Genomic DNA, 21110 nt, shown 5'->3' with positions numbered 1-21110 from the left:
ACAATTCTGTGCTCTCTTAAGGATCCACTTGGTCCCACTTGTCATTTTAGATATTTGACAGACACTTCTGAGTGGTCACTCTTTTCACATTGAAATGACCTTCACCTTATTGCATCAGGAGACTGCTGCTGGTTTCTAGTTTGCCCCTTTTTCTGGAATGGCATGATTATGAATTGCATTGCTTTGTTGTTTTCACATTCTATGTGGATGTAATCAAAGATCCGAGGTTCAACTCTGAGAAGTAATCAACCTCAATTATCCACAGAAGTTTCACTCATGGAGTTAACCTGAGTGATTTGTGTTCCTTTAATGTATTCCTTTCTGCACTACATACAGATGCAGCCATTCAAAATGGGTGGGGTATTTCGCGGTATACCCCGGTGGGCGTGTAGCAGTATCACGCAGTATCACGGGGTACATCGTGTCTTTTGACGTCATGCCAGAAAGTATCCGGCATCACCTTGTAAAACCGCCAGGAGGAGCCAATAAAACTTAACCTCTCATGTACAGCATTTGAGCTTTTAAATTTAAACTGTGTATTAAAGCATGTTAATCATCAGTCATTAAAATGTTGGTATATTTTATGAAAGCAAGATTGCTCAGTTGGACAAAAGTACACAACCTACCTTTATCAGAAATATTTATGCATCAAAGCCTTTACCGAAGATATTACAAATAGTATTAATAATGAATGACTTTGGACAAGCTGTAAACTCAAAGTATAATTTCTTTAGCACATTTGTACAAGCACTTGGAATCTGTCCAAGCCCTACTTTGTCAGGCATTTTCTTTTACTGCAACGGACATAAAAACTCCCTTGCTTTTAACAGGGCGTTAAAGCTTTTCTGCTAATATAATATGGAATCGCGTATCTAAAGAAATTAATAACGATATGATTATATTCGTGTACTGCGAGAGGGCTGTGTAGGGCTGTTTCGCCTTTCTCTTCATGTGAGCCCATTCTCTTCCCTAGTAGCCCACTGGTCTACATGCCTGATTACTAACCTGCAGGTTGTGTGTTTAAATCCAGCTGGCGCTGTGACTTTTCTTTTAACAAACATTTTTTCGAAAAAATAGAATAGCAATATTATGGACAATCAATTGACGTTTATATTTCTAAATTTCACAACATGATCGAATCTAAGTCATTTTTGATAACAATGAATAGTCACCTTCTTACCTTCTGACAACGGTCCCTGCTTCTGCTTCCTGCTTCTATTGTGTGTGTGTGTGTGGGGGGGGGGATCCCTTCAGATCTCCCTTCAGATTTAAAAGGTTATTAATCATATCTTCGGTGTCGCATCTTACCAGTGCAGCTGATCTTTTGCTGCCTGGGTCAACTATCACAAAGCTTTAGAGAACCTAACATTTCTATTATCAACAAATTGTAAATTTGTAATAGAATACATTTTTATAGAGAAATGGAGGCTGTACAGTATGCGTTACAATATAAACATTTATATTGATTTAAATCGCGTTTTGATTTAAATCGCAAACGCGTGTTTAATTATATGTGTTTTTTTTAATCATAATCAGAGACATTTTCATAGTTGGAAATTATGAAACGCTCTGTTAAAAGCAAGGGAGTTTTTGTGTCCGTTACAGTAAAAGAAAATGCCTGACAGAGTAGGGCTTGGACAGATTCCAAGTGCATTTTTGCAAGTTACGTTGCATTGTGCATTGTGCTGCTGTAATACAGTTTAAAATAATTAAAAGTCTAAACAGTATTAGCTTTATTTATGGGTTGCAATTTTAAAAAAGTCAAAAACCGCACTCAAAATGCAATTTAGAGCTTTCTGGCAAGAGGAGACACCCCAAATTAATAATGTAACATGCCACTGTTTGTGCATGAACAAGGTTATACTGCTATTTCCTTAGATACGCGATTAAAAAAATTTACATTGGCATTATTTACTTTTAACTTGAGTGTATGGAGGAGTGTCAGCTGTCAATGAGAGCAGGTAGAGAGCAATGGAGGCTATATGCATTACAATATAAACATTTACTGTCAACCTTTAAATCAACAATTGATTTAAAGATGATCTGTCAAAGCGCAATGAAACCTATTACTCGATTCTTATGGATTCCCAGTCCCGCCAGGGATTAAAAAATAACATGGAATTGCGTATCTAAAGAAATAACAGTATACAGTAACTATGTTCATGCACAAACAAAAGCATGTTACATTATTAATTTGGGGGTCTCCTCTTGCCAGAAAGCGCTAAATTGCATTTTGCCTCAACACTCCATACTCAACAACGATAATTCACAAACAGCCAGAACATGTAACTCCACATTCCCAAATAGACCTCATTTCTCCGCCCCTTATGAAAAACCAACATCCCTCCCCTGTTCTCTCTCTCTGCTGGCGTTTGTAATCGTTTTTATTTTTAAATAAATTTTAGCAAAGTCATGTATTTTAAAAATCTTAAGATTTCTTTATTTATGTCTTTATTTAGTGGTTTCATTAGTGACAAAGGCTAAACTTTCTTGGAAAAATGTATTTTATGTAAACCATGTTTGCTATTAATTCATTTAGGGCTAGAATATGTTCATTGTCTTCCAATGAAAGAAGGTTTCCTTTCACCGTAGTCGAGTTGACATTAGAAGCTTGCCACGCCCGGACTGTTACACCAACGCATTAGCATGTTAAAGCGATTTCATTCAGGAGCCTAGCTTTTTTAACTAGTAAGTACTGTACTTCCTTGGTTTTGGAGGGGGGGGAGGTGTCTTTCGCTGGAATTCTCGCCTCCTTCTACTTTGAAAATACCTGTGAAACCGGTTTAATTCGTCACAGCCAGCACTCCCGCTGGCCGCCCACGTGTTATGCTCTTCGTTAATGTCTAAGCCGGAACACCTCATTATATCTCATTTTGTATTTCTTAAAAAAAAATTGGTTGCCCAGCCTAACAGTATTGTTGTTATTGTTTTTATCCTGTAAAGCGCTTTGAGGAGCCAGCTTTAAAGGCGCCATATACAGAGAGGACAGAGAGGTGAACATTATTACGCAGAAGACAAAGATAGTGATTTACGTTGCATTGTGCATTGTGCTGCTGTAATACAGTTTTAAATAATTAAAAGTCTAAACAGTATCAGCTTTATTTATGGGTTTTAAATAAAGGCGATTTAAACGCGATGTAAATCAATATAAATGTTTATATTGTAACGCCTAGGTGACTTTGTTATTAAAATGACTTAAATTCGACTGTGTTGTGATATTTAGAAATATAAATTTGTTTGGTGTGAGTGAGTTTTTATTTAATCTCTGACCCAGGAAAATGTTTCATTTTTTCAAAGAAATGTTTGTTAAAAAAAGAGTAATGGCGCCAGCAGGATTTGATCACAGACCATGTGATATGGGAGTCAGGAACCCAACCCACAGCACTACCAGCAAGGTCACATGCAGAATGCTGAAAAAGTACTAAAGAAACATTATCAACAGACAATGTACAGCACATACTATTCTTGTGTTGCGGTACATTAATATAATTATATTCCATATATATTCGATATCCGATTCCATATTATATTCCCTTTTAATCAAATTCTAAAAGTATGCTTGTTGACTCCGGTATCACGTTAGTTAAAGACTTTGAAGCTTAAAATGTTTAGGGAGAAATGGAATACTGGTGTGTATTTTTTACCGAGACCAGCCATATACTATATGTTTATGTTCCAAAATTAATATCGTTTATGGCCTTCACATGCGTTACAGTATGCTCCTATTCTGTTTATGCTCAGCTACTAAGATTTCCCTTCAGTGGTTAAATTCCATATAAATATTCAATCCTAAAACGGGCACAGTAAAGACATTTACTGTAAATCTTTCTACGACCGACCAACAGACCCCAAGTGCCCCTGTCGGTCAACCAATCACGTACCGTGGTATTTTGCGTCATCGCGCGTCACAATGCGCGACGCCGTAGCCAATTACCTTCCTTATTGTACACTAGCCTCGGTGCTTCAACGTGAGGTTCTTCAACAGTCCACTTCATTCTGTACAAGTGACTGTTGTTCTGGTGTGACAATTCTGTGTTCTCTTAAGGATCCACTTGGTCCCACTTGTCATTTTAGGTATTTGACAGACACTTCTGAGTGGTCACTCGTTTTTCACATTGAAATGACCTTCACCTTATTGCATCAGGAGACTGCTGCTGGTTTCTAGTTTGCCCCTTTTTCTGGAATGGCATGATTATAAATTGCATTGCTTTGTTGTTTTCACATTCACATTGTTTTCACATTCTATTTGGATGTAATCAAAGATCCAAGGTTCAACTCTGAGAAGTAATCAACCTTAATTATCCACAGAAGTATCACTCATGAAGTTAACCTGAGTGATTTGTGTTCCTTTAATGTATTCATTTCTGCACTACATATGCACTATATAAGATATACAAATTAGAATTTCAAGAAGCAGTAACGGTCTGCCGTCTTCCGAAATGAAAAAAAGGAACTTATCCTTGAAAGATATGACAAATAATTTGTATTAAACTCAACATGTTGAGTTGGATATTTGCTATTAAACAATAAAAAATGGTTTTGTCTCCCTTCTGATAAAAAATACCCATACAAAATATAATATTAATAATAAAAATATGTTTTAAACTTTTTCTTAAGATATGCAGCAATGTGTCTGCTTGTCTGTTCTTTTCCAAAGCTTTAGCTGAAGCAAAGGTCAAGCCCATGAATGAAGCTCTCTACCAGGAAATTGACTTCACACTGACTGCAGAGGGAGCCCTCAGGAGAGGTGAGTGGACACACTCTTGTACAGGAGGCAAGAGAACATCCCTCTCCGCACTCAGTACTACAGTCTCAACACGTGAAGAAATGTGTGTGCACAGGTTGTCATTACTGACTCTGTGGACCAATTATTATAAGATAAGATCTTGTATTAGAACTTTGTCCTTTCGCATACCCCAACTTGCTCTCCACAAGACACACATAGACAGGGAGAGAAGCTTGGGATCAGAGCACAGGGTCAGCCATTTATATGGCACCCCTGGAGCAGTTGGGGTTAAGGGCCTTGCTCAGGGACCATGGGATTCAACCGACAACCTTCCAGCCACAGGTGCAGATCCTTAGCCACAGAGCCACCACACCGCCTTCACAGCAGCTGGAGAAAAATCTTCCCTATTTTAATAACTGGATGTGAATTTCTTGATTATCAGTGGATGCACAGCACTATTATGCAACACATTTGAATATCACACCTCATAGCAACAGTGAATTTAGTCTTAGGGGAACAGTGCATGAGGAAAGATAAAGACTTATCATTGTTTAATTGAATAGAAATAATTCAGTGCAGCATTCATCCTGTCACTTTTTAAAAGCACAAACTCTGAGTTAGTGTTCACACCCTGGTTTTTCCCCAGTGGGAAAAGACATTAGATACAGTGAGGCTGCTATCTGACTGCAGGTATCTCTGCTCTGTCTTTCTTTTCACAGGGAGATTCCTCTCTGATGAGGTGCCCTCTGAATACGACGATTTGGAGGACAGTAAGGGAGACCCAGACCCAGGTAAACATAGCCCCCTTGCACATGTGTTTCTATCAACACCCTTAGAAGAAAACAAGTTTGTTGTTCGAAATCTCGGTAAATCAATTTGACAATGCAAAAGGCTCAGTGATGTCTTTGTAACATGCTTGTTATGTCACAGCAGTGGTAGTGTGATGTTGTTGGGTACATTAATGCCACCTTCAATAGTAAGTTCATTTTTGCAGTCATTTTCACTTGATCACTTTTTAAATATTTCTTTTCACTTAGTGTTATAACAAATCCTAAGTCAAAGTCATAATCCCACTTTCAACCCCAATGTCATAATTCTTTAAAATTGCAGTACACGATATGGGTCACTCATGGCTTTGTGAGTCTTATATCACCGAATCATATACTTGTCATACAGGGATGATGTGTCCCCATCAGTACAGTGGCACTAAGCATCAATCAGTCCATTTCACAGAAACTAAATAACTACTCATGAAAAAGTGTCACACACAGTTAAAATAACAAAAATGATTCCATTCCATCTTATATGTGTTTAATATAGTCTAAAACATTTTCATTTGTATGAAATCAAACTGAAACGTTGCCACTCTGTGGTGAACATAAGATACATATTTCCCCAGATCCTCCTCATTTGTATCTTCCTAGACACAATTCCACAGACACAAACAATTATACAGCCACACATACAATTGATGACGACTTGCATTCATATGTGGCAAGACTGTACTAAATGTGTTACACTTTTTTGCATATAAGTAATGATATTAAAATATTTTTAGTCTGAATAATGGACAGTTTATCTACAAACCTTTTTTTCTTGGTTTCCTACAACCTATTGAGATATAGTGGGGAACAGATAGCTGTATCTACTAAAGAGTAAACTTTTCATTTTAGAGGATGAAATAGTTTGACGTAGTTAGGAGTAATTAAAGGGATTAAAATATAGAATCTAACCACATGCACAAGTAGTAAGAAGCAGAAGAAGAAAATGTGTTTAATGAAATTAATTTACTAGGTGAAACACATACTGTAAGTAATTGATCTCTTGTTCCCAGGAAAACTCCTCTGTGATGAGCTGCAGTCTGAATATGATGATGTGGAGAACAATGAGAATGATCCCATCTCAGGTGAGGGCTGTGGAAGCCAGGGGAGCTCACAGTGGGTGTGGGAGGTTCAGCAGGTCTTCAGATAGTTCACAGGGAACCATTCCAAAGTCAACAAGACCCAGGACCAGACCTTAACTGTGGTTCAACTGTCAGGGGGTCTTCAGGGTTTAATCCCAGCACATTGAGAAAGAGGGTTTCTTACAGTGGGTCTGACTCAGTCTCTGGAGTCCCATCTGGAATCCCTGCTGAGAAACATTACATTTCTGAATAAACATATATTATTCTATTAGTGTATCCTATTCATATATTCTGTTTTCTATAGAGTTTATAACAGAAGTTTGGAAGAAAGATTTTATCCTAATCTCACTTCCTGTTCTTCTAAATTTAAATGTACCTATTTGGATGTTTTCACAATTAAACAATTACACAAATACAGCAGGGAATACCTGAGCATTTGAAAACCCTGGTAGGCATGTGTAACAATACTTATACTCATCTGAAATAGGGGATTAAACACAACAAATGTGTCATCATGGATAAAGTCAGCTCTCTGAAGAGTGCATATGAGGTTATTCACCAACCTCCCCTCAGAAGTGCCAGATTCTAATAGTCTATTATAGGAGGTGTTCCGTAAATTTAATCCCTGACAAAGGATTTACAAAATATTACATGGATGTAAATAAATATGATTTCTACTGGACTTTATGTACAGTACTATAGAAATTACAATATAACATTTTTAGATGTTTTTAAGCTGGACACATGATCTAAGACATACATCTGTTTTTGATGATTTTGTTTCTGTTTCATGGGGGATATGAAAAAATCTGGAGGGCACATATTCTGTATTTTTTAATTTTCTATTCTTGCCCTGACATACTTCTGGGACTTTTTACATTAAGGGCTACTAGGTCTGAAGCAATGTACCCAGATATCAGAAGCTAGTTACTAGTGATTTTTTGGAATAAACTTTTGTATTCCAAAATGTGTACACTCTAAACAAAAGGCGAACATAGCTATAATTTCCTATATATCCTTTCATTAAAGAATTAATAATTATTAAATTCTAGTATTGACTTCTTTCACTTAAATTTTCACATAATGGCAAGAATGCCCATTGCAAGTTTCTCAGTGTTGATTATGCCACATGTATTTTGTCTCTTGACAGATGCTTCACACAATTTATATCTTTTCCACAACCTTGTTTCTTTGAGTAATGAGTTCTTGAGGGGCAAAATCTGTCTCGATTTCTAACCAATTTATTTTATTCCACAAGTCACTGCCTCAGCGAACTTTACCACGAGATCAGCAGGCAGATCTAGCCAGTATAAGATAGTATGAGATTACTGTTGGTATTTATCCTGATGAATGAGGTAAATAGTCAAAAAAGAAAATTACAGTGTGTTAATAGAGGAATTTGGACATATGGTCCGTTTCTGTATGAGTTACTCTGTTTGCTATACCCTGTCCACCTCTTCTGCTGACTGTGTGTCTCTGGCAGGTGTCTCCGCCATTTCTCCCGGAGTGCAGAGTCTCCTGGCCACACAGTCCATTGAAGATGGATGTGACTATGATGATGTCGGAGTCTCCTGACCACACTACCCTCTGAAAAAGGATCTTAGTATGATTATGTCAGAGCACTGTGCAGCTTTGTAGAGGATTCGTCCTGAAGTCAGTTTAGAGTTTTTAACTGAATAATACCATTACAATATGCCTTGTGTTTCTGAGTCATCCCTGTTAAAATACTGTTATCTTTCCCTTAATGTATATAGTTCTGTAGGTTATGAGGTGTTTGATTTCAGATTATCCAGTAACTGTACAGCTGAGAACCTGTACAGTACCCACACAGTCACTGGCCTAGTGAGACCTTGTTATTGTGTCTCCTGCTGTGTCTCTCAGGCTGTAAGACTGACCTGCACTTTTATACCTTTACATTGAGAGACACTGCACTACAACAGAAGGTCTATATGTCCTGCAATTCCAAGATAAGAACTGAATTGTGATTGTTGTTTCCCATTGTCTACTGATTACAGATGTGTGTCATTATCAGAACAAGTAGATACAACATTAATTAATGATCAGTTAATCTGGTCTGATTTCATGTCACTGCCACTTACAGATGCTACATATGGAAAATAATCTGCATACATTATAATTGCATCTGTATATTTAGATGCATAAAAGCATTGCACACAAAGAAAAATGAAGAAAATAACTCTTACCACCATTCAACCCAGGACACAGCAGCAAGGCTCAAATTCTAGACTTTTCAATCTGAACTGATGACCCTTCCTTTCTAATGAGCTTTTCAAAGACTGAATGTAACCTATATGTTGTTGTTTTTTGTGCTGAATGATTATTTTTTAAAAAATCTTAATTACTCGGATAAGACAATAAGACTAGTGTTGATAAGATGATTGTTGGGCAGGCATCTGAACACACAGAATGAAAGATTCATTCCTGCTCAGTGGCTTTTCTGGTTCTCCTTTTAGTTTAATTTAGCTTTTTATATTTGCAGAGGAAATTTTTAATATGTTGTTAATCTGATTTATTTACTACACATTGAATGTACTGTATCACCTTGAATTAACCTTTTATATAAAGCTTTATTTTTCATTGATCTGGTAAAAGTCATTTTCCTGGTCAGTAATAAAATAGTGAAAATAGAATCTTGCACAACAATGTATCAAGCTAAGATTGTTTTCCTCTCTAGCAATTTAGAATGACGTTTTAGAGTAGTACAGCTGTGAGCTTTTGAAAGGACGTACATTGTGTTTCCACATCCACTTCCGGATACAAATAATGTTTCCATGATGATAGAACTTCACAGATCCAGCAGCTTGGTAAAGAAGTATAATAATACTGTAGCCAGATGATGAATATCAAGGTATTGAGTGCTCAGCGCTTTGGATTTAACTCCCCTGGCTGAAGAAAGCATAGTGCTGGTAAGAGATCACTGTCTTCACATCCCCTCTCCAGGGAGAAAATCCTGCAGCAGTTGTGTTGCGGTGGACCCTCTGTAGCCAGGGAGCTGTTATCTGCAGGGAACCAGAAGTATGAGGTTAGAATTTGACCTCCACCTAAACTTATCTGAATACCATTATATACAGATGCAGCCACTCAGAACACACAGTATTTCTCCCAGTAAGAAGTTTTGCGGTGCCTTATGCAATTCAATGGCCAAAGACGATCTATAGGTTGCACTTAGATGTTAGTGAAACAATTACTTCATTTATTCTGTTTCTCTACTGTGCATGTTTAAATCCACTTAATATTGAATATTAATATGGAATTTTACAACTAAGACTACATTTTGGTAGCTGAAAATAAAAACAGAAGTACTGTATATCACAATTTTGTTTTGATTTGAACCAATGTTTGCATCTCAATAATCCATTCATCCTTGAAAGAAGCAAAGACAGATGTGTTTTGAATCTCACAATGATCCTGTTCTCAATCCAAAAGAAAGGTTTAATGAGATCACACTAGAACAAAAGTCAATTTCCATCTGAAATGATGTCCCTTCAAACAATTTGTAATATCTTCTAGAAGTAGAAGCCTGGTTAATTGCTTAAATTTAAACTAATCAGGACTATGGGAATGAGATTTGATTTTGAACTGGGATTTAAATAAATAGGAACACTTCACTACATTGTGCTTTATGTATTATGAATCTGGTTGAAAGAAAGGTGTTTTTTAATTTCTTTAATCAAAAAGTGAAAATTTGTCATTCACTTAGACGTCCAACGAAAGCCGAGTGAAAGGTGAAGAGCCTCCTGTTCTGAATTCTCCTCACGTTTTCTGGACTTGTAGACTCCTCACTCTTCCTAAAAGTGCTGCAGATAAAGGTAGTTGTCGGGAGTTCAGTTAAGTGGTAGAGCACATGCCACTCATTCCATTCAGCGGGGTCATCACCCTGGAGAACACAACGTTTCGGCCGTGGAGCCTTCTTCAGGTGTGAGAGAGACAGGGCCTATTATTTGGCCTATTATAACTTATTATCTGTATCTGCAAATCCCCAATATTATCTCATGAGAAACACAAGTGTAGAGTCAAATCAAATTAAATAATACAACAAATCTATTCAGTTAAGACCCAGATGTAACAGAACACATTTAAGACTTACACCCCTTTAAATATGTATTTCCTTAATTTCAGTTCTCTCCACCAGGATACCTGGAAATTCCCAAAAGCATAATACAGCTACTAAAGTACTAATGTTAAAGATAACATTAAACGTTATTATTAAGATATCACACTTTTATCAATAAAATATGTATTGATAAAATTCCTTGTGAATAATTGTAGTGTCTGGAAAGCAATTTTAGTAAAATATAAAAATAATTTTCAAACAAGTGGTGCATCAGTTCATTACTTAATGAAGATATTATTTCCACTACATTCAGGACAGTTCCAATGTAATCTATTGTTCCGCTTAGTCTGCTACTTCAGTAACATCTAATGGGCAGCAGATGTTATTTTAGGTTTGTTGCAATTGAGAACAGGTTCAGTACAGAGCTGCTGACAAATTTCAGAGGCCAAGTTTGTTGCAACTGACCCGTTGTAGCTACCAATCAGCAACAAGGAGAAACAAACATCAGTTTTGCCTTTTTTTTTAAAAAAGGGAAACAGAGTAGTAGTTATTGAGGTCATTTCAGGTACAATGTAAGAACTAAAGTTAACTAGTCCCACAGTAATGTGTGGGGTCCTATCAACAGAAAAAAAATAGTTGTAACCCAAAAACACAACAAACACAAAATGAGAAGTCTTCCGGGAACCTAGGTAAATCCCTGTAGTGGTCTAACAACTATAAAAAAACAACCAAATGCACCAACTTCAAAAGAAAAAGAACATTTAAAAACAAATCTGGGGAACAACAAAAACAGAATCTAATGCAAGAGCTTTATCAAGTCTTCAGTGCTCCTCTCATCTCAGTAGACCTCTCTCATATATTTGTGTACAGGTCAACTGGAGGTACACAGCTGATAGTAATTTAAGTAGGGAGCTGCGTCAGCATGCGTGGGCATGCTGCAAAGGGAAAAGTATAGGTTTATTCCATGCTGAAAAGAGAAGGAAACACAATGTCTCAGCTGTGGAGTCTTCTTTGATTGTGACTCGAAATAAACCTTTACCTTTACTTGTTCGTTTGATGTTAATTTATCTCCATCAAATACCTAAGAGTACCTAAACTCGACAGTTGCTTTCGGTACCTAAAGGCACTGCTCCAGGTGAGGCTTGAACTCACAACCTCGTCCTGATTCCGCTGTGCACTGCTGTCTAAGTACCGCGTGCTGACCGATTGCGCCACTGGAGCTGTGCAAAATATGCTCCTCATACAGACTGACGTTGCACAAACAGGGTGAAAACAGTTTCGGTTGTGGATCCATCTCCTCATGGGGAAAAGCAACAGTAAAATAGCAAGGAAAATACAAGAAAAGAAACTGAAAGAATTGTGCTAACAGCAAAGGGGGACGGAGGGAGGTGGTCGGACAAGTAAATTAACCCGGCGGATTTTTTGTAGCGACATTTTCAAGTCGCCTCCTTTACACGCAATTGCAGCCCCGACACTGAGAGAAGCATGAGAAATGGCTTCAATTTCAATGTGAAGCGCAGTACAGGCTCGATGGCTTCACATCTCCCATCAATCAAATAAAATTGCAGTAAAGCGATCTAAATATGACTCTTAAGTACTGGGAAAGATGATTATTTTGAGCGTGCCTCCCAGGGTCTGCTACGAGGCTAAAGTTGGCTTCTTATTCGCGTTTTTCGTTCCACCTTAAATGGTGCTGCTGTGATGTTATATCTCTTCTTGTGCCGAAGAGCAGTCATACCTGACCCGTCTGGAATGACCACTGACAGACTTTATCCAGAAGCGACGGCACCACTCCCAGTAGAATGAGTGAGAAATACAGCATGACATGGGTAGTTAAGGGGCTCCCAGAATCCATCTTTCCTCACATTACTGTTTTTTTTCAATAGCATTTTGACCTTTTTCCACATTCAGATTTTTTTCACATTTAATTAAATCTTTTAATCAAAAACATTAAAAAGAAAACAAATGGAACATTTTTTGGAACAATAATTAAAAAAAACTTTCAATGCCTTGGTTGTACAATGCCATACGTGTGCACACCCTTTATAAAGGAAGTTGCAACAATGCTGAAATTTAAAGAGCATTTCTGTAGAGAAAACAGCATTTTTTCTGCCTTGATGTTAAGCTTAGAGAGTCTGTCTTTTAGAAATTATATTTCTTAACACCTTGCACAGCCTCCCGACAGACTAACACATATTTTTTGGAGAAATTGTCTCACACACCGGAAAACACTAACGTTTATTTATGTGAGAGTATGTAAAACTCAGGCTTTAACAGATGTTCATGGTGTTTCACACGGGGTGTTACCTTTTGTAGTGTTTCCAAAGATGTGTTAGCGGACCACAAATTATCTTGAAAAGATTTGGGTTTGTACTGGCTGGGATTCAAACACGACTCAATTATTTGGAAGGCGCCTGTACCACCAACGCACTTCCGAGAAGCACCTGCAAATTATCACAATCCTCTCTCTCACCTACAAAGTTATGGAGACACAGACGTCCAATGAAAACTCAAGGCTCCACTCAAGGCTTTATTCACTCAAGGCTCCACTCTTTTGTTGTGATGTCATTTTAATTAATATTAGCTTTGATAAGGTGTCATTTTTGCCTCTTAAAGGTAAAGTCTGCTCCTTTCTTCCTGGTATAGAAAGAACGTGTTCCATCTTTGTTTAAAAACACCACTAAAAGTAAATTATTCAGCTCTACCGCCTGTGTGCATTGACAAGACATCTCAAAAGGACATATTAAATAAGAACACGATCCTTCCTGTTACCATTCCTGTGCCGGGGCGTTGTTTCACCCTTTTACGTTAAATCATCAGTACTGCTGTTTTTCTATGCATAGTTTAATCAAGAGCACTTAAAAGATGCAAAAAGCTTTCAAATAAAATAGAATTGAAAGACAGTCGAGTAAGGAGGTAGAAAAAAGCACTCCCCCGTCTGGGAATCAACCACCGTCGCCCATGTAACTGGATACAAAAATAACAGATTAATTTGTGCCCAGTCTCTTGAAGCTTCGATGCGATTATTTTTCCTTCCTTATTTCTTCATTCCTATGAATTTACTCTGTAGTAGAAGAAACGCAAAAGTGGGAAACTGCAGGCATTCTTCGTGAGTGGTGGATTGTGATCAATGAGCATTTGCACATCTCTAAGTCTGTTCCATAAAATTTTTCATCGGGGATGTAGCTCAGTGGTAGAGCGCATTCTTTGCATGTAAGAGGTCCCGGGTTCAATCCCTGGCATCTCCAGGTGCTTTATGTTATAGTACTCACATCGCAATCTTCTGTTGAGTTAGAACTCTTTGCTCGTGTTCAGAGAGAGACAGGTTTACAAAATTAAATGCAGGCACACTCGACGTGCTGCAGAGTTGCGCTGCTGTTTTAAATGTACCTCATTTAGTTCTGTTTAATCTTAAATTATTTGAACTAATAATTTAGTTCAAATTCAGGAAATCCAGAGATTGCTTCACACTTGTCGTGGCTGTTGCAGAAAACACCTGTTGAATCTCACCCGGGATTTCCTGAGAGATTATTCAGCGAGCGAATCCTCCTTCTGAACTCCGCACTAAACTGAAAGCTTCACGAACTCCTCACTCCGTGTCCTGTACTGCTCTCGTGTAAATGTGAAGCACAGCCATAAACACACTTTGAACTTTTTCCGTTTGTTAAGGTAAATGAAAAAGAGCATGACAAGTATTGATCGTATAAAATATCCATGGCACAACTCGAGAAAGTACTGAAGGACTACACATCGACTCTTGATGATTACAAGAGATTCAAGAAACACAACCGTCCGCACCTGGGTTTGGATCCTGAACGCTAGAGTTAAAAGAACATAAGTGATGGATATGACCTATAAACTCTCTTAATTGTCTTGTAGTTTATGAAATAAAACAATTTCTTAATAATTTCTTACTGTTGATAGACGATTTATTGAATTTTAACAAAATCACAATTACAAACTTTTTCTGTTAAACTGTTATTCACATATTCTAACGTAGATAAACGTTAGTGTCTTCCAGTGTGTGAGCCAATTTCTCCAAAAAATATTTGTTAGTCTGTCGGGAGGCTGTGCAATGTCTTTAGAAATAGAATTTCTAAAAGACAGGCTCCCTAAGCTTAACATCAAGGCAGAAAAAATGCTGTTTTCTCTACAGAAATGCTCTTTAAAATTCTTCACTGCTGCAACTCCCTTTATAAAGGGTGTGCACACGTATACAACCAAGGCATTGAAAGTTTTTTTTTTAATTATTGTTCCAAAAAATGTTCCATTTGTTTTCTTAATGTTGTTGATTAAAAGATTTTATTAAATGTGAAAAAAATCTGAATGTGAAAAAAGGTCAAAATGCTATTGAAAAAAATCAGTAATGTGAGGAAAGATGGATTCTGGGAGCCCCTTAACTACCCATGTCATGCTGTATTTCTCACTCATTCTACTGGGAGTGGTGCCGTCGCTTCTGGATAAAGTCTGTCAGTGGTCATTCCAGACGGGTCAGGTAATGACTGCTCTTCCGCACAAGAGACACGTGACTTGCGAGGATCCCGACAGTGTCAACTTTCTTTCAGAGCCTGGATAACTCAGTCGGTAGAGCATCAAACTTTTAATCTGAGGGCCCAGGGTTCAAGTCCCTATTCGGGCGGTTGAACTGTTCTTAAGTCTATTGTGAATGTCATTCTAAATAGTCCTTTATCTTTCACTCTTCTAGCTGTACTGTGGTTATTTTAAATGTCTATTACCTGTATTTACAGTAGTGTATTTAGTGTTTCATTTCACAAACCAAAAATGTTCAAGTAGATCTTGTCACTCTACTCCACGTAATCATCTAAATTAAATCACAGTAGAGTACAGAACACGCAGTGAGGAGCTCACACAGTGAGTACTCTTGAATACGACAAGAGGAAAGGCACACTGCACATCAGTAGTATAAAGCGACACCTTTCGTCAAACTTTTGACAGGTACCACGCCCCCCTTTTCCAGCCAATGGTCGTCCACGGTGTTTGGTTGTCCCGCCCCTTGCCATCCAATGGCGTGTTGTTATTTGTGCATGTCCCGCCCCCTCAGGAGCCAATGGTGTGGGTCGGAACCCCCGCCTCCCCCCGGCCGGTCGGTCCGGAGCCTCAGGGTCCCAAAGCCCCAAGGCGGTGCATCCCTCGCTTTAGGTGTGTGCAGGCGTGTATTGGTTTGGAAGGGGACCATGTCTGCCGCGGGGTTGAGTGCGCTCTATTATAACCCTAGGAAATCGGCTAGTTACGGCGGCGCGGGGAGTCTGGTGCGGGCCGCGAGATCCCGGGGTGTGAGCGGCACCAGCCGCAGCCGGGTGGCCCAGTGGTTGTCTGGCTGCACAAGCCGTGTCTCCAAAGCAGCAGGGGTGCAAGCACGCACACACACACACTAACTGCGTAAAGTCTCACGGAAAGAATTCACAGGACAAACACCATGTGAAATGTGAACCGCTTTATTTCAACAGGGGGTTTTCAAACAGTGAAACAACGCAGCACACATGCATTACCGGCTCCTGTTTGCATTCAACAATTAAATGTTGGTGCGGAAAATTAGTTCGCTACACATAACCACCACCCCAACATTGCTGAGAAACTTTGCGGCATCTGAAAAAGCATTCATAACCCCCTTCCGCTCCCCGTGTCTAAAGCCATGCGAACCACACTGGGCGATCCAATCTAGCAGGGCAAAAAAATTTGCCTGCGTAATCAGCGGGATGGTGTTACCACAGGTTCTGAGCAAAACACGCTGTATTTTGGAATACACACTGTAGAACCCCTCAGGCTTCCTTTTCTGATCTGAAAACATCAGATCCGCAATAATTTCACTCAAGTTCTTGACATACACATCTATCTCTTTAACAAATTTAAGGACATTAGCATTCGACTCTTTGTTTTGCATATCAAGCTTTGTAGAGAGAAGTGTGTAAAGCACTCTTAGTAAGAATTCAGACGTATACATTCGAAATTCTTCATTCTTCGGACGATGGCGGTCCTCAATTATATTTTTTAGCAACTGTTTTATGCGCCGCTCAGTGTCATTTGTAATGGTGTACGAACCCAGACACCGGGCGGTGTACAGAACAGCCGATAAAATTTGGGCTAAACTGAGAAACTTATAAATATCTAAAGCGGCAAACTTCACGTCTTCAGACCCATCTGTGTAGCCGCCAGACAGGCATGTGTGACCCCGCTGCCCGGGATGGTCAATCAGACAGGCCGGGCAGTCATCAACCAGGACCCCCTTTAAACAGTGTTTGAAGATGCAATAAACTACTGCTTTCACAATCTGGGGCATAACATCGGGCTCATTAGGGACATAAGCATCAGCTTTATTAACATTTGGGCGAACACACAAGCATAGACACGAGACATTCACTTGTGCCGGTAGGCTGAAGATTGACCCGTCCACATCCTCTTTATTCTATTAAAGGAAAAAGAAAAGGAAGGCTTAACAAAATAGACATGCTTTGTACCTAAAATATTGAGCATTTAACGCGCTTGTGAGCTAAGGTTTTTCGTTAATATTTACCATTTGTAGTGTGGCATCATCGCTAGCACCCGGCAGTTCTTCAACATCTGGTACCCCAGCTGAACTCACACCCCCGCCGCTGTCACACGGTGTAGAGGGTGGGGTCGGGTTTTGCTAAAAAGAAGATCAAGTATTAAAATGACAGGCTAAGCACCGATACAAGTACGATCAGAAAAATATTTTAGCCGCCTACCTCTTGACTTTGTAGAGTAGCGGACCCCGTTGTTTCTTCACACAAAGAAGCCATCTCAGCACCTCTGCGGTGTCTGACAGCTCCAAGCACGCACTGCGACTCTGTCAGGCCGGAGCATTTAAGAATATGCGCCAATGGTGTAACACGCCTACATAACACAAGACATTTTTCAATTGGTTGTGATGACCCCCCCCCCCCCCCCGATTTATCGAGCGCGAAAAGTATTCACACATCTGTTTATAAGTTTTAAAGTATTAACACACAATGCAAACACAAATGTTGTGTTTCCCCAGAAAATAAATTTTAAGTTTTCTCATTTACAAGCACACCATGTATTTCACGCAAAAATGTTCTTAACATTATTAAAAAATAAAACCTCAAAACGTCAAGCTTGTTTTGTGAACACGTCCCTATAAAGAACAGATAAGTTTTCGTATAGCGTTAATAAAAAACATTTTGTTTCATAATATTCGTAGCGGTCTGTTGGTGAATCAAACACAGACACCGCGGCACATTTACACCACGTTTAACAGCTATGAAATTTAGAAATCGTTGTATGTCTTAAAATAATATAGATTTTAACATTATAACGGTCTATATTCACTTATCAGTTTATAAGTTTTAAAGTATTAACACGCAACGCAAACACAAATGATGTGTTTCCCCAGAAAATAAATTTTAAACACGCAGGGGTTGGTCTTAAAGTTTTTAAAATAACGTAATAAGACACAGTTTATTTTTAATAACACATTCGCGCCACAGCATTTTTGAAAGTTTGAGATAAATTTCCACACAGCGCAAGCGTAAGAGTTTTTAAGGTATTAACAGACAAAAAATGATGGGGTGTTGTTTTTCATACTTTAACAGATTGGTCCTAATGTTCTAAAATTGTTTCCCAGTAGAGAAAACCTCAAAACGTCAAGCTTGGTTTGTGAACACATGCCTATAAAGAACAGATACATTTTCTTATAGCGTTAATAAAAAACATTTTGTTTGATAATATTCTTAGCGGTCTGTTGGTGAATCAAACACAGACACCGCGACACATTTTCACCACGTTTAACAGCTATGAAATTTAGACACCGTTGTATGTCTTAAAATAATATAGATTTTAACATTATAACGGTCTAAAATGTTTTCTAAAATGTTTTTTTAATTTCTACAGCCCAGTACGTGCACACCCAACGATACCAAAGATTAATGGTTTTATGTGGGGGGGGTTCTTAGAAGAGTTTATCGGTTTGTGTATAAGTACCAGCGGTTTAACAGGCGAAGTTTTGGCTGCATTCCATTTCTTACAGTCTCACGTTATCGCCTAACTCGTCAGAATGGATCACACCGATCAATTTCAACAGTCTGAAGATATTCTATTTACAGACCTAACGCTGCTCGACTTGGTAGACGAAGGCCGGACTCCATGAATTTCAGCGGTATGTATATCCGGCTTTTTGTGAGACAATTACAACGTCACGATGCATGTCTCATGTTTGATATAGTTACAAAACGTTGTATAATATTTGTATACTAGACAATATTGAATTATTATAATGGAATTACCAGGGAGTTGCTCCATAATGTGGTCGTGACTGTGTGTATCTATTCATTTCCATTAGCCCCAAAAACCACAGCTGTAAAAAGGCCAGTTACCGCACAGTCCAACACTGGTGAGTATTTACGACAATGTTTTGAATAACACTTTACGACCATGTGAGTCTTAAAGACACCGGGGTATATACTCCACACCAAAACTCGTGTGTCTATTCCACAGACGCGGGAGAAGGGACAAGTCGCTACACATTTAAAAAAACTCGTTTGGGGTTTACAATCCCACCGCAAAACCTTGTGGAGACAGATGTTCACGCCATACCAGAGGGTGCGGGGCATATTATCAGATCGCCTGAGAGAAGAGGTCGGTATTATATAAAACATTCTTTTAGCATGGCCATTTAAACGTGTCTATAATAAAAAAATACCAACCGTTTTTTGGTAATTTGCGGTGTTGAGTTCTTTCACTAATGGTATTTTCCCACTCCGTGCAGACCCCGGACCTTCAAAAAATAAACTGTGACGCGCCAACATGTTAACTGGGTCAACGAGCTCAAAACGTCTGAAATCAACAAGCAAAGGTTAATATAATTTAAGCGTGGTCAAGATGTGTTATGATCCACTTACGGCAAACGTTGCTTCTTTTGTTAGGATGTTAATTCGCTGAAAGATCCTACATCGCGTAGTTTTCTGTTTGGGAGTGTTAAAAAACCTTATTTTAAAACTGCTTAGCTTTTAAAGTTAAAAGCGACTGGTCTGTGCGCGGGTCTATAGGCCGTTAACCACGCTCTAGTAGCGCCACCACAGCCGTAAAGGAAACCGGTGTAACAACATGTCTGGGTAACTTGTTCCATTCACCCACAGCCCTGTGTGTAAGGATGCGCCACATGTGTGGCGTTTTTATCATAGTTATTGTAGTTTTCTGATTTTGACAGTTTAGATTTCATTGATTGTTGTGTTGAAAAGTCTTTTATTTTTATCACCGTGTAGTTTTCTGATTTTGAGATGTGGAGCATTGGCGTGGTAATAAAAAGTATTTTATTTTTTCACACAGCCGCTGTATCTACGAGCGGCGAAACAAATGTGGCGGAAACGTCGGACCCCAAGGTGGTGACTGCATCGGAGACGGCTGTTAAGACGCTGACCAAAGCCAGACGTGTCAAGCCTGCGGAGAGAAATCATAACGTGCCTAAAGACTTTGTGTTGGGTGATGTGCTAGATTCAGTGCGCAGTATTACACAGTCACTATCAACGGCGATCACTAATGAGGTGGCCAAAAAACGAGCTTTAGAGCGTCTAAAAGCGGTTTTAGCCGGTGTACAGACCTTGTTTCCAAAACAGATCCAGGTTTTCACCGCTAACCTCTTAGATATAATTTCTACAGAAGATGCCGCTCTAAACTCAGGATTTCAGACCATGATGATGATATTTCATGCTTCATTGGTGCAAATCCCCGGTGATAAATGACTAAACATGCGGTCTAAAAAGTGCTTAAAAGACCGACCGCTTGCCAACCGCAAGCTTTTGTACATAAATAAAAGAATTAAACTGGCAAAAGCATGTTTGTTGTGTCGTCAAAGATTCAGAGAGAGGCATCAGATTTCCCAAGAGCCGCCCGAACCACGCAATGAGAATGCCGTGGTAGAAAATAACTTAAGGCCCGAGGCTGTTGTAGCAGAACAGGATGTCGGTAACCGAGAACCGGTTGTATTGAACGATCTGAATCAGGTTGGTGGCAGTGCAGGGGCGAATAGAGACCCCTTAGTTTTCCTGGAGCGTATACGTAGTTATAACAGGTCTTATAATAATTTTAGAGCAACAGAGCACCATGAAGAATGTCATATGTACAGGCTATAGACGCTGTGCATGGTGCAATCCAGAGAATATTGGATGAATTTTCTCCAAACATCGGGGCGAATGATTTTGTACAGCTGCGTTTGACTGCGGGTGGTTTTAACAAACCCTTGTTCTCACGCAGGAGACACCCCGGAGAATTAAATGCTGCCGATTTTTTTAGCCACATCTCGGACCTCTTACAGAGCCACACAGAGGTTCTCACCGATGACAGCCTCCGCTTAGTGGTGACGATAGTTAGGAAAATGCAGGGGGGTGCCCGCCGAAGATTTAAATCCGTTC

General features: G+C 39.0%; 1 protein-coding gene, 2 long non-coding RNA genes and 1 other non-coding gene across 5 annotated transcripts in view; 3 read left to right on the top strand and 1 right to left on the bottom strand.

The window, feature by feature from the left end:
- The window catches only part of LOC148669375 (antigen WC1.1-like), a 590051-nt gene extending 580820 nt beyond the window's left edge, over nt 1–9231 (top strand). For both annotated transcript variants that reach the window (XM_088632414.1, XM_088632413.1), the window contains 4 exons: nt 4658–4747; nt 5446–5517; nt 6561–6632; nt 8113–9231. In XM_088632414.1, coding sequence (XP_088488540.1) covers nt 4658–4747; nt 5446–5517; nt 6561–6632; nt 8113–8204 — 326 coding nt within the window. In that variant the 3' untranslated portion in view covers nt 8205–9231. The remainder of the gene's footprint in view (nt 1–4657; nt 4748–5445; nt 5518–6560; nt 6633–8112) is intronic.
- A 4649-nt stretch (nt 9232–13880) lies between these two features.
- Nucleotides 13881–13952, top strand: trnaa-ugc (transfer RNA alanine (anticodon UGC)). The gene has a single exon. It is a non-coding gene; the product is annotated as a tRNA-Ala (tRNA).
- Nucleotides 13953–16144: 2192 nt separating this feature from the next.
- Nucleotides 16145–19097, bottom strand: LOC148669373 (uncharacterized). The gene is made up of 4 exons (XR_015936971.1): nt 18987–19097; nt 17430–17577; nt 17237–17350; nt 16145–17128 (listed from the first exon to the last, which is right to left on the bottom strand). It is a non-coding gene; the product is annotated as an uncharacterized LOC148669373 (long non-coding RNA).
- Nucleotides 19098–19135: 38 nt separating this feature from the next.
- Nucleotides 19136–20522, top strand: LOC148669372 (uncharacterized). The gene is made up of 3 exons (XR_015937021.1): nt 19136–19338; nt 19469–19555; nt 20029–20522. It is a non-coding gene; the product is annotated as an uncharacterized LOC148669372 (long non-coding RNA).
- Nucleotides 20523–21110: the final 588 nt, after the last annotated feature.

Source organism: Lepisosteus platostomus, chromosome 5 (assembly GCF_059453375.1).
Source record: "Lepisosteus platostomus isolate fLepPlt1 chromosome 5, fLepPlt1.hap1, whole genome shotgun sequence".
In the NCBI taxonomy this organism is placed as follows: Eukaryota; Metazoa; Chordata; class Actinopteri; order Semionotiformes; family Lepisosteidae; genus Lepisosteus; species Lepisosteus platostomus.
The sequence above is the reverse complement of the archived record's forward strand: the minus strand, read 5'-3'. Positions and strand labels throughout refer to the sequence as shown.